General features: G+C 42.9%; 1 protein-coding gene across 1 annotated transcript in view; it reads left to right on the top strand.

Annotated features, from left to right (window-relative positions):
- arb2a (ARB2 cotranscriptional regulator A) overlaps positions 1 to 7,541 on the top strand; it is a 146,515-nt gene extending 138,974 nt beyond the window's left edge. The window contains exon 10 of the mRNA XM_069683779.1: positions 5,159 to 7,541. Within this exon, the coding sequence (XP_069539880.1) occupies positions 5,159 to 5,319 (161 nt within the window). The 3' untranslated portion in view covers positions 5,320 to 7,541. The remainder of the gene's footprint in view (positions 1 to 5,158) is intronic.
- The last annotated feature ends 7,014 nt before the right edge of the window (positions 7,542 to 14,555 follow it).

The following is a 14,555-nucleotide window of genomic DNA, read 5'->3' as shown; positions in this document are numbered from 1 at the left end:
ATGAAGTTAATGTGATATTCTCCCCTCTCCAGGCTTTCGCTCCATTTTGTCTCTCTCTGCTTGTATTTCATTCGGAGTAAATACCCAGTCCCCTCAGCGGCCCCTGTAGCTACTGATTCAGGTTCCTCATCTCTGGATGTGTAATGAGTTCTGCCTTGTTTTTGTCTAACAAGAACACACAATAATAAGCAAAGTAATTAAAAGCAGTATACGGGGGGAGATGGTGGGGGGGGTGGGGGGGGGGGCGCAGACGGAGCTTACCAACAAGCATTTAAAATGAATTGCATTGCGGTGGTATCACTGGTTTGATAGGATGAGCTCTGTTTGAGTCATTTATGCATATTTTGTTTTCCTTGTGACGCATGTGTGTCTCTCCCTCTCCTGTAGACGTTTGAAGTCTGGTGTTGATTTTATTAAAAACAAAGTATCACCAGCACACTGTCTGGGGGTTTGACGTAAATGTCTGCACCCTGAGTGGAAATTGAGGGGTGCTCGTGAGGGATAAATTTAGATTTAATTAGCTTTTAGACTCTCTTCATTTTGTAAGAGAGGACAGAGTGGCTCTGGCAGCGAGGCTGACCGAGCTGTCACCTGCCCGGGCTCTCTTTTGACCTCCTCTCCAGCGGCTGCATGTCCGACCCCTCCGACAGACAGCCACGTGGGACAAAGTGACATCCTTGACCTTTACGCATGTCGGCGAGCAGGATGACAACATGCCTAACTGACTGTACGCGCATGTGCGTTTTATATGGACAACCCCACACACACACACACACAGCACAGAAGATCATCTAATATCAGAGAGCGTCAGGGGCGGAAATCCGATCGTCTGACAACCAGGATACAGATAGCGATTCCCCACCGCTGATCCATGCAACAGATAGTTTCCACAAACAGCAGCCCGGCTAAGGTTACATCCAGCCATGGGCCCCGCACCACAACACACCGCTAGGCCTCACATGGAGATAAAACAACAGCTTAGGTTACCGTCGATAGGAAATCGATAAGAAAATGCACTGTTTGTGTGCGATTTTTGATGAAAACTGTGACAAGAGGAAATGAGAAAATGTTTGCTTCTGCATGCAATAATATCACGCGCATCAGTCCTGTTAGGTTCTCTGTTTTCTTAATTTTGCCTTCATGATTATATCATTGTTCATCTCCTCTTTTAATTGAAGCTCATTAAATGTTTAACCCAAATGTCAGTGTATTTGATTAAGCACTCATAATTGTTTAAAGAAATGCGTCTCACACAAAGAAAAGTATCATCACTTTAAATTCCCCTCGCCTCGGCGTCCTCTTAATAATTTCAATATGTATTTATATTATAAATGAAGCAAAGAGATATGGCCCCCTTCACATCAGTGTAATTACGAATCACAAAAAAAGTTTGATTCAAATAAAATAGGCCATTTGTACACAAGCAATTAACTGCTGCGGCTTTAAATAATGTAGCCCAGATGGAACCTAATTATAGTCGGCATGCTTTGATTCGGGGCTTTCTGTCGGAGTATCACTCGGGGCGTCACTTTGGCTTTTCAGTCACCTAGCGTTTGTTTTGAAATTTGTGACAATCAGAGGCGATTACCATTTGTAACAGCATGCAGCGTTTGGTGCGGAGGGAAGAAAGCATGGCCCATAGCTATGGAGGAGTTTCCTTGTTTCCTTTTTAACAGCTCAAAACTCTCCTCCCCTGTTGCCTTACCTCACTGCACACAGATGATAACAACTGTGTGTGTTTGTGTGTGAAAGCAGGGTGCGTTGTCTGCTGTTTTGGGGGAGGGTACTTACAGTGAGTATGTGCTACATGTGTGTGTGTTGGCCATCCATGAGTAGACACTTGCAAGTGACAAACGTGTTTGTGTGTGTGTGTGTGTGTGTGTCAGCGTCTTGTACCAGTGTCGAGTCAGAGGGAGATCAAACAGTCAGCCAATTACCTTGAGAGGGCTCCAGTGGCTGTGACAGAGTGGAGGAGGCTAAATATCCAGGATCAAATACTCTCCTCTGCCTGTCACATAATGAGGCGGCTTCGTCGGGCTCCGACAACACACACAATGTTCAAACACAGGCCACGGGTTAGACGACGGACTGAAACTCTGCCATGGCCTGAGCGCAGAGCCCGGCTCCCACCACGGAGCTCCTTTCTATACCTGTTACACAGTGATCATCATGGAGCTCTGTGTGTGTCTGTGTGTGTGTGTGTGTGTTTGTGTGTTGCTCACCTCAAGGTTACAGCGTCATCATTCCTCTGTGCAGAAATAATCTCTGTTAAGCTCGCCATTGCTTAATGCTAATTATAAACACATTGTGAAAGTGGAGAGATTTTTTTCCTGTATTTCCCCCGACAATACCAGATGTTATGGAGCTCACAGTAACATCATTATTGCACTTACAATAAACGAGGACATTATTGCATTTAGAATAAACTTTATTGAATTAATGCAATTACAATGATCTTGTTAGAATTAGCAACTTAATTGATTTACAGCGAATGAAAGAAAGCACACACACATAAACACTGAGGGCACTTTATTTTGAAAAGTTCCATCAGTTAAACACAATTTATAATTAAATGTTAGCGCTCTGTGAGTGTTACATCTTGTTTAAACAACACGGGAAATCGATTGCTCATAAAAAAATCTGCTTATCAGTTGAAAAACTTTCCAGTGAGGGACTAAAATTAAGGCTAAAGTCGTGCTCATTGGCTGTTTATGGATTCGCTTTACACAGCAGATGACACCTCATCGATCCCCACATCTTCTAAAGATATTACTTTGATTTGTAGCAGCGCTGAGGTAATTCTCGCTCCCACTCTCTCTCTCTCTCTCTCCGAGGTCTTTTTAGTGGGCGAGTGCAGCCTGGTCATTGGGGTTCCTCCTCTAAATCAGCGGTCACATCTCAGCTTTGACAACATCCATTAGGTCGGACACACTTTGGCTATTAAAGGAAGAGTGGACGTAAGCTGTTAAAGGCCTATTTAAACCAGCGAGAGAGCCAGTTTATGTCTTATGTGTGGGAGTGTTTGGGGAGGGGGGGCTTTCTACCATATAGAGGGGGTGGAGCTTCACGCCATTGGAGTCATTGGAGGGGCACAGGCTCATCTGCATATTGGCACAGAGACGCCCCCCTGGTGACCCCGAACCGCGATGGGATAGGGTGGAGAGCCTGGCGGCGTTCCGGAGGAGTTCACCGCCAGTTCAGGGTGAATGAGAGAGCGCTGCGGCATTGATCGCTTTCTGCAGGAAGAGAGAGAAAAGGACAAAACAGAAGTAAAAACACTAGTGAGAGAGAGAGAGAGAGAGAGAGCGATGAGACGGGGAAAATGGAGGAGGAGGTGGAAAAAGATCACACTGCCTCAAATTGGATATAAATGATAGATTAGAGGTGTGAGAGGGCTGTGTCTTTGTTTTCCAGGGTTCGATGTTATGTTGAGCCCTAACACAGGTAGCAGAGTCACTCAGAGGGCCGGGTTATTGACTCCCATGATTGCCAGGCCAGTAAATTTGACCCAAGGCACAGTCTGCCTGCCGCATAGCGTGCAGAGCAGTCCCTTATCTCAGAGCGATCGAAAACTCTCTTACATACTTTTACACACAAATTACACACACACACACACAAAACGCAGCACCTGCAACCGAAACCCAAATGCACTCTCAGCCAAAGACCCTGCACGCACCCCCGGTCCAACAATCATACACAAACACACACCGCCTCCATTAATGCGTCCAGGCAGGGGTCAATCTAATAAACATGGGGTCAGTGTGGTGGTCATCAGAGGCCTGTCTGCGGTGAGAGAGCCTGTAAGGTGCTTCCTAATTGTATCCCGGCGGCCTTCTAGTCTGGCTTTTTATAGCCGATCGCTTGTGCACAGAGAAGACGGGAGGAAGCGAGGAAGGAAGGAGAGGAGGTATTTTAATGTACTTGTGATTTGGCTCATCCAGAGGGGTTGTGGATTTTAACCCTTCACTGCTGGGACTAGTTTTTCCTACTCGCACAGATCTCAGATGCTAAGCTTATCCTTTTTTTTTCTTTTAATCCCTCCGAGGAAACGGTGGGACACATTTTAATGTTCTTATCTTACAAACAAATGCAGGCCTGAAAAACACAAGAACAAAAAAAACAGTTTTAAGTGTGCAAATAAGGACTCAGAAAAAAAAACTCATTACTTCTGGGCTGTATTCACTCATCCCTCTCTCTGTTAGCACATGTAAATTTGTCTTAGATCCATCTATCAAGGGATGAAACTCTTAATATCATCTGGTAGCAAACCTATTCTCCCTCTGGGAAACAAGAGGGCACCTCAATGCGGCTTCTCAAGTCCAGTTACAGTTGTGTTGCTAAGCAGCTGAGCTGCTAGCCAGCGGCGGCGGAGACAAGCCATTATCTGTTAGCGCTCTCGCTGAATGGTTAGCGAGCAGGAGTGGAGACGAGTCGGGCACCAGCTGCAGCCACGATCTGTCCTCATCATCGTTTCTCAGATGCAGAGCCAAGGTGCTCTGTTGCAGGAAAACGTTCAAGTTTGCAAGCAAGTAAAAAGCTGCCCGCTGATACCCTGACCCCTGAGGCGGGCAGGAACCCGAGGCGAGTGGACCAGATTTCAGGCTCCAGTGTGACCCTAACTTGGGAACCGGCTAACCTGGAGGAGGTCAGAGGGAAACCCAGCACTGCTGCCTCCCCCCACCACTGCTGGACCACTTGATATGCTCGCTGGTTAGCTCTCTCCAGCTTCTGTCCTGCCTATCCTCAATCAGCTCTTTAGAATGAATGACTACCGCTCCACTGGTTTCTCTTAGTGCGCCCATTGTGCATAACTCTGGTTCTGTTGGAAGGCCTGAGATGGAAAGGGGGACATGCAGCGGTGTTGATTATCAGGTATCCGCTTAGATAACATTATAAGGCTGTTCCGTTGGACTAATAGGTCAGAGGCTGTCATGGCTCTCATGCATGAGGCCTAAGCCTTGCATGGAGCGATGCATTGTGGGAATGGAAAGCCTCAAACACTTCTACACTTATCTAATGATCATTTATTATTATTTTTTGTGTTGCAACAGTTTAGGTTGCAACGCTATGGTTTTATTAACGTGAGACTATTCAACGTGTACTGTCTTCCCCTGCAGATTTACTCACGTTTGTGTCTCTGTGTTTCTTTTACTCGTAGGCACCGAGAGGCACGAGCTGACGTCCTGGATGAGCTTCAACTCCATCTTCAGTTTCTTCAGCAAGGTCCTGGAGGTGAAAGAGGACGAGGAGGCGGAGGAGACCTCCAACATTGTCACCACACGCAGCAGCTCCCTCAAAAACAAACACCAGGATTTGTAGAAGAAAAGTGACTCGGAGGAGGAGAGGGGAGTGTGGTGGCCATGGATCAGAGGGGACAATTCAGAAATGGGGGCTAAAGTTCCAGATCTGATGTGCTATTTCTCTTTTTTTTTTAATCTCCCTCTTCCTCCATCTTTCCTTTCCTCACTCATCTCATTGCGAGTATCATGTCTCCCTGCCTTTCCTCCCTGGCTCTGCACACAAATAGCCGTGTTGTTGTTGTAAGACACAGGAGTACAGGGTCACCGTGTATACATCACAATAACGTTTTGCATTACTTCTAGATGAGCGCAACTGTCAAAGCAATATGGGCCTGAGTGTTAGCGCTTCCCGTGGGCTGTGGCCTGGCTGCGGGTACGGGCCACGGCAGCACAGATTAAGGCTGACAGGCGCTGTGCACAATGCGCCGTGGTGCACCTCTAATTGTCCTGACATCAGCCTGAACTGAGCTAATGCCCTGCCTGCCCTCCAGTCTGCACGGCTCAGGCTCTGCCTGCTCTTCCTCTTCCCCTCGGTCCTAAAGCCTGAGCTGCTTACCAGAAATCATGCTCTGTGCGATATTCTGCTGAGGTTCGATAGCATTTCACCCTGATCAAAGCCTGTCTTCTTTTTCAAGAGCCTACAAATGATTTTAAGTGAGGACCATTTGTTCTGTTTTAATCATGTTTTGTTTTAATCTCTAACTTCTCTGCACATTTCAGCTGCTCAATCTGACTTTCCTCATTCTGCTTTGTGTAAAAACAGGCCATGTATATCTGGGACTGCACCGCTTATAACAAGAAATATCCTTCTTTAATTTCCCAGCTTTGAGCTACATTTATATGCAATGTCTCACACACGTTCACACTATTTGATTTTTAATATTAAGCCAATACTTCTCCGAGCTGTAAGTGTTTACTTTACAATATCTGGAGCTTTGATTCGCCAAACAGTGCAGCGTCCATCTCTCTGTGTTCATTACAAATATATAACTTTTTTTTCTCCATTTGATATCCTTGAAATTGATGTCTCCGGGTGATTGGATGTGATGAAACAAATAAAACAAACACAACCTGTGCTGAATATGGAAAATCCAGGACACTGAGCGTATTTAAAATTACTTAAAGTCAAGCATCAAACTGGGTTTGAGGGATATCTCATTTTAACAGGAGCCAGAAGTCAGCTCACAACACTCATAAAGCCTCAATATATCGCCTTACACATGTCAGGAAATCCAGCATTTCAATATTATTCTAAGCCTGAATGATATTTCCTCAGATGTGGGAGAAAAGTAACACATCTATTCTTCCCCCTTTCTTCCAAAGTACTCCTCTTGTGTACTTAGAAGTGACAGAGTCAGCTCCCCCGCTCAGCCGCACATAATCTGACTACGTGACACAAACATGATAAAAATTTTCCACAGGGTTGGCGTGTTTTATAAACCACTCAAGGCTTAATGGAATACGTTTCTAATGTGTCATGACATTAGTAAAAACTCAAACCGGATTCTAAATCTTGTGATACCTTAGACACGTTCTCAAATATGTACTTTTCTTTCTTACCTCAAATAGTACCATTGTTTAACTTTTACACTGTGAAATCCCGCCTCTCCTGCCCGCCGTGTGTGTGCTTTAAGGCTTTGTGGATTATCTTTCCGCTGTAATGAGACAACTGTGGCTGATGGTTGCAGGCCTAATTTCCTTTTAATTTGATTCACATCTCTCCAGGTTTCAGCAAAGAAGTCGGCTTATTATTTGATTTGATGAGTTTCGTTTGGAGATACCATTGCTCATCTTTCTGCTTTTCAGCCACAATCAGTTCATTTTTCACTCCATAATTTGTATATTGTTGCCTTAGGAACAAACAAGACTCTGTTCACTGTTTTTAATAAAAATCCAGCAAGCCATATGTGAATGGAACTAAAGATGTAAGAGCAGCCTCGATCCAAAGCACAGTCTGCGAATAAAAGGACACTAATTTAGCCAATTGCTCTTGAAGACATTATTTTCTGCAGACGGTTTCTGTGTTGTATTGGTTTAAGAAACACGCCTATTTGGCTTTAATGCTGTAAAATCCTCTGGATCTTCTGAAACCAAGAGTGTCCTGCCAGGTCACATTTTTCTCAAATGTTTGTCTCTTTCTCTTTGATCAGTTTCCGTTTAAACCGCTCTCTTTAATATTTCCTTTAAAGTCTCTGCAGTACTCTGCTTTTACATGATTTATTCGTTTTTGTAATTAACCTATTAAACCTGTTAAAAGCAAATAAAATGAACTTTTGCAAACTGGTTTCTAAGATGTTCAAGTTCTCTTATTGGAGTGTTTTGTTTTCCTTTTTGCTCTTGTGTGTTTGCTTGTTGTTGTTTTTTAATGCACATTACTTCATGTAAGTTTTAAAGTGAAAAAAGACCAGCAGCATTATAAAGTGAGGTGCTGCTGTAAAGGGAGACAGGGAGGTGTGCCCCGGGGTGCAGAGTGGGTGCAGCCGGACGAGAAAGTCGAGCACCAAGTGACAAACGACCCGAGTCATCATCTCACATGACATCTATGAAATCTAACCGAGAAGGAAGACCAGCTAACATTTATCCTCTGCCACAAGATCCTCCAGTCTAAGTGTCTTTTAGTCATCTTTCTAAAAACACACCTCTAATTTTACTTTATCTTAGTGTTTCTAATTGAAGATTAAAGTTTTGTGCATGAACATGTCCCGTCTCTGTCAGGCTGCTCTGAAACGCAGCCACATCTTGAACCTGCTTATTTCGCCAGTGAGAAGTGTGTCAGAGGCAAAACAAACCATAAACAGTCTTTTCCTCTTTTTGGTCATTAATTTTGGCAAAGTGAGCCCCCCTCCTTCCTCCCTCCAACCCAGCGAGCTTTTACAGCATCATTTGTTTTCACGCGGTGAAACCGATCAGGTCATTAAACGCCCCCTCAATAAATCTTTAGAAATCTTTTCCATTAACCCCTGAACAACAAGTGGAACCAGGCGAGTCCCCCTCACACCGTGTCAGGCCGCTGATTAAAGAGAGGCACACACACACACACACACGTGGACTTTCTGTCTTTAAACTCTGTTCCTAAAGACAAGTGAGTCTGACTTTAAACTTTCTAAAATTCTTGCAGGAGTAAAAGTTTTCTGAGTTTAATTAAATAACCTGCTTTCCGTCCAAAGAAATGACGTAATGCCTCCATAAATGATGACCTCCAGTCAGTGATCCTCGCAGGAAGATGTCTAATGCACAGCGAGATAATTATATATTCATCCAGGAATTATTTTACGCCTCAAGGCTCGTTCACTATCTGGTTAAGTCTATTTTACAGATTATAAAACAACATTTAAAGTTGTGTAAAGGAAGTTTAAGCGTAGGCTATATCTTTTAAAAAAACAGCCCCGAGCCAACACAGGAAACTTTTGCGTAAAAGTTTTCGTGTCTGTGCTAAATATGGGCATCTTTCATCCAGTTTCTTAGCTTTAAAAAAAAAAGAAACTATCCAATTTAATATAAAATAATCTGAGGGTTTTCAGATCGATCACTCATGCATCATTTTGTCACATTTGTCTCTTAACGTGACCCATGGTAGTTTCCTTCGCGCAGGGATCCCCAAACCCAACGCGAAATAGTCCGATCCGTCTCTCTCTCCTCTTTGACTCGCTGGAAGTGAGCGCATGCAGCGTGCGAATGTATAATAGCTATGACTGATTTGATTAGAGCTTTCACCCTGCCAGCTATTGTCGTCAACTCACGGTACAGATAGTTACAGACAGCTCCACACTGAATCATATCTGCAACAGAAAATAACATCAGCTGCGGAGCTTTACGCTGAAATCCTGCCAAATGGGGGGTCTGCTGCTGTTACTGGTGGGTGGGTGTGTGTGGGGGGCGGGGGGGGATGGGTGGAGAAGGGTGGGGTCCTTGACATGAAAAAGTTGGGGATCCCCTGTGCTGCCACAGCCTGATATTTCAATTTTTACTTGGAGAGAGTTGTTGTCACGCTTGCCTGCTCCGGCCCTCTCTGATATGCGCGCAGCCCTGCAGAAGATGAACTCTGCGCAAAGGAACCAAGTTGGAATGTCCCCCCTGTGACAGCCCCCCTCTCACACACACACAGACTGAAACACACACACTCTTCTTCAGCGGATCACTGTCAGATCACTATTTGCATAATTATATGCTCAGCTCAGAAGAGAAAACTAACCCCCAAATTTTACGGGTCAACTAACTGCAACAATCAATGTTTTATCGGGTATACTAAGGGAGAAATGTCTTTAACAATCATGGCGGAGGAAACTCTCTTTCTCTCCCTCTTCGCCCCTTCTTTATGAATTCAATTCAATTACTTTATTGGCATGACTGCTTATCAGAAACAATATTTCCAAGGCAGTTTAAAAAATGGAAATTCACCCCCCCCACACCCACCCTTGCCTCAAAAAGGAATCAACCAACCCCTCTCTCTTTCTCTCCTCTCCATCTCAGTACGTGAGCAAACACTTTTTCATCTATTGACAGAGGGAGAATGTGTGGCTTAAGCTTGGAGGTGCATTCAAGATTGTATCCCTTCATTCTCCCCCCTCTTTTTTCTCAGTCCGGCTCTATATATACTGTGTTTTTCCTCCGCAGAAGAGCCCTTTAATATCAGGCCTGTATAGCAGAGCGCGGAGCTCAGTGTCCAGGTTTCGTTAGACATCATTACATATTCATTGACTTGCAGAGAAACCATTTAATCCAGTGGAAACAACTCCTCTTCAAACGCCTCTCTCTCTCCTTCTCTATTCTAATAAGGACGTGCTGACTGAGACAACACTTTAGGACCACAGAAAACACATTTAGGAAAGAGTGTGACTGTTTTATTCTGAAGGGCAAAGAAGCTGAAGCTCTGCAACACCTGACCGGGCACAGGTGTTCCACAAGGTGCGATGCTTGGGCCTCTTTAGGATTGTGAAAGTCCCCATAGAAACATGCAAATGTACACTTTAATTTCTATCTTTTATTGAGATATCATCAGCATATATATGTGTATTATGCACAACATTGTGGTGCCTTGCCATTAAAAGAAAATGTGTACACACAGAGACATAGACGCTTATATGACCCGCTGTTTTCTGCTCTCACCCGTCTTGGGGCTCATATTAAAAAATAGAACCACCATACTGTGTGGAAATATGCAAAGCAAAAAGGCTATCTCAGCACAATTACAATGTCTCAGGTTGTTATAAGAAGAGCAAGACATGTGGAGAGGTGAAAAAGCCTTTGGAATCTAAAATCACCAGGCAGGCTGAGGTCCCTGAACATAACACGAATATTAGCAGGATATTCTTCTTTGTTTTCTTTTCTCGGCTTTGCTGTCTTATTCTTCTAAGTAGCCCCTGCATCAGCAGCATGGCCTAATGTGTGTGTGTGTGTGGTGATCCTGGCATATAATGCTCCGATTGTGGGACAGCTGTTGGCAGAGCCGTTTTACGGTGTTCAGTCCATTTGGCTTTAATAGCAGCTTTCAGGCGGACCGCTACTCTATCCCCTCACCGCCCCCTCAATTACACCTCCTCTGATACTCTGCTGGCCTCAAGACTCGTGCAGTAAAAAAAAAAGCAGCCTCTGAAATGCAATCCATGTGAAGAATGGGCTCTGACTTTTAAGATTTGGGGGCTATGTACTCTGAAGATTTCAGGGAGGCAAAGTTAGGCCAGCAGTGATGAAGGAGGGAGGAGAGGAAGTGTAACACAGCTCATTGGCCCAGTTTAACAGGCCACCGAAGACTGAGCGGGGAAAATTGGTCATTTAGTGTTGATGAATGGCAGCGAGGATGAAGGGCTGTGTTAGGCCTGTGATCCGGGCCTTTCTCAGGCTGTAAAATGCGACTGGATATCTGAAAACGAAACACCAATAATGTGTGTTTTTTTAACACCCTGTCAATTGTCAAATTCCAAATATCAGTTTGACAAATGCCAAATTTAATTACACACGTGTTTGTGTGTCTGTGCGCGTTCTTGTGTCGTCTTCTAAGATAGGCACACTAAGCCCTAAAGAAATAAAACTTTTATTGTGAAGGGTAACACACTGTCTCCCAGTATTTCTGCATAATAGAAAAAGATGAAGGGAGCTTAAATTTACGGCTCAAAGATCTCAGACTCGCTTCTTAATCCTCCTCAAGTTTTTTTATTATTATTATATTTACTTTTTATTTCCCAACAAGTTGACTGAAAGGCCTTTCACATATTTTCACATCGATTTAAATACAGAGTGTTGTTAAAGTTGGAACAAAGGAACAATTATTGATCATGAAGATAAAATGCCCAAGAGCTGTTTTTTTCTGTTAGGATAAACTGAGGCTGATATTTATACTTATATTAATAAAGATACTGAAGTAACACATACTATTAAATATAACAAGAAATTACACACGTTGTATAATGTACATCAGGCAAAAAAAATGTTCTTTTTAAAATCTAAATGCACAATATAAAACTAATTTTATTTCACATGTTTAAAGAAAACTAACGAAATTAATTTCATGAAAACGAAAAAACTAAATACTTTTCTTCATTTATAGATTTAATTATTTCCTGGATCATCTGTGAACGTAAAGGACGCGTTGAAACGATATTTAAATACATATCATTTAATAACAGCGATTTAAAATACAATTATCAATCGAAAAAGGGAGTTTTTCTAATACAGACTGTGTAGAAGTAAAATATAATCTTAAACACACAGAAATATGTATTTTAATTTTTAAGAAAATACAATTTATTCATTTTTATTTGCTTATTAAAGGTTTTGGGTTTTCTTGGCAAAAAATAAAGAAGCATTTTCGCCGGAAGTTGCCTTAAAGTCCATCGTATTTATGAAGCATTGTGTGAGTATTAAATACAGCTCCACGATTGTTTCTCATCCAGACGTGTATAGGCTCATTTAAATACATCGAAGGAGGTCCACAGTGTATCAAACAATATTTACTCGCTCTTAAAGCAACGAAATAATGAGGCGTTTCCACAAATCCTCAAAGTCCCGGAATCAATATCGGAGTTGTGAGAAATCGATTAGCTGGCGGTTGGAGAGAAGGCCTTGACTTACACTGCAAATATATATATATAAAGCATTCTACAATACAGCCACATGTATGTTCAGATATAAGTGTGTTTACGGTTATTACATCTAACAAGGTGTCAAATGAGTCAACATGAAAAGTTTCATTTTAAATGTGCAGCAAAAGTTGTGAATTTAAATATTTGATGTAGTAATAAATTAGACAATAAACTCCAACAGTATGAGGGAACTTATTCAGTGTTCTTTGGGGGGGGAAGTGTTTAAAAGTGAGATGTTCTCCACTTTAACATTGTTTTCACACTCTCACAAAAACAGACAGAGTTCATTCAGACTGAAGGCTGCGTTCAAACAACTGTTTCTGCAGTGCAACTCTCAAATAAAGCACAACACAGCCCCCCTTCCTCTCTCGTCTCTCTTTTGGGTTTAAAAAATAGTGCAACTCGATATTAAATCACACATTATAGATGAGTTTCATCATGTGGACGCAGCCCTCCGAGGATAAACACGGCCGCGCGTGGGGTAAGAATAAGATCCACGTTATTATTACTGAGGGAGCGGCCTTTCACCAGCAGCACCCTGCATCCTCATTACATCCACCCAAAAAGAGATGAAGCTCTAAATGAAGTTATTGCCATCCAATGAACTCAAATTAGCCGGGCCACACCATGACAGACAGCTCAGGAGGAGAGGGGGAGAGAGAGGAGGGGTATAGGTGGAGGGATTGGCAGGTGTATGTTTTGATGTGCATTTCATGGTTCTGAGGCCCCTTAAGTGAAGTTGGCTTCATTTTGAATCTCCGTGGTTAAGCGAGTTAATATAGTTGTGTTATTAAAGGGCCTGCAGTCACCTTGCAGGCTGCCTCACCCCTCCCTCCCATCCCGACGGCTTACACTTTGTTCCCATCTTTTTCATTTCTTTATCAGCCATTCAAATATAACGTTTTCTCTCTCCCTCTCTCGTCCACAATCTCTCCATCCGGTCGAATCGCTCTCTTTCTTGTCGCGGAGGTCCTCATTGTGCTCACTACCTGAGTCAGCAGGGAGGATGAAAAGGGGAGAGTTTGACGGGAGGAAAGGGGTACTTTGACACGCGGGGAGGGTGAGACAGAGGCGACGATAGGCGCGCGGGGGCCCCGCGAGGAGCTGAGTGAATTTACCTGCTCCTCTGGTGGCGAGTCGAGCGCGTGAGCGTGTGTGAAGTTAACAACACAGCTCGGCCAACTCGACTTTATTGCTGTTTATCCCCGCAGCAAGGGCTGTCAGGCGCTGACAGATTGGCAGCATCTGTAATCAGCGCCCTGAGATCCCCTCAACTCATTCACTGCTGAGCTTTCACAAACACGTTGTTCCTGATGCCGTTTATTCTTTAGGTGATGTATATATATAATTTATGGAGAAGGTGTGCCTTTTTAGTTTTACTACTCAAAAAATGAGACAGCTTTCGTTAATTGGTATTAAACGAGATACGATGTGTAGAAGAAAATTCAGACGTATTAAAAAAAGAAAAACAATTTAATTCTGATTTCTTTTCCATAAAACTATTTATAATGAAGTGAACTTACAGCTGTTACAACAGGGGACTATTTACTTGCTGAATTAGCTATTTGAGTCTATTACAAAAAAAAACTCCAATTAAAACTCTTTTTATTGTGCAGAAACTGTAACAAATTAAAAGCAGCTCATTTTAGCCAACCGAATTTCAAAATAAAATAAGTTCAGAATGACATCGTGTTTGATGTGGAAATTAAAAACAAAACCATTTGTTGTATTTTGTGGATCAAAAAGATCCTTAAAAACATTATTTCCTTTGATCTCTTTAAGATGAAAGCACATTGTTTATGTCTCGGCCACCCTTTCAGGACTATATGTAACGTAAATATTTATAGTACATGATAACAATTCAATAAATTATCCAAAAAGGTCTGCTGCTAAACTTTCGACCCTCCGTAAGTGTATGTTCAGGTGTTTTATTATAAACCACGCTGTGTGTGAGTGTGTGTCGGGGGACGCTTTGATATTCCTCACACACAGATAAATGAGGACTGTCAAATAAATCGGCACAAGAACCTCAAGTGTTAGAGAGAGAGAGAGAAAATCTTTAGAAAAGCCCGTCACCCAGCCTGAACTGTCCGCGTCTCGTGCAGGGCCGCGGAATAACAGCAGACCTAAAGCTATATTTCACTTATAGAGCCTTCAATGGGATTGGTGCTTATCT

Source organism: Semicossyphus pulcher, unplaced genomic scaffold (genome assembly GCF_022749685.1).
Source record: "Semicossyphus pulcher isolate SPU_LCO1_2020_fin unplaced genomic scaffold, fSemPul1.0.p SCAF_6, whole genome shotgun sequence".
In the NCBI taxonomy this organism is placed as follows: domain Eukaryota; kingdom Metazoa; phylum Chordata; class Actinopteri; order Labriformes; family Labridae; genus Semicossyphus; species Semicossyphus pulcher.
This window is presented reverse-complemented; position numbering and strand designations above follow the sequence as displayed.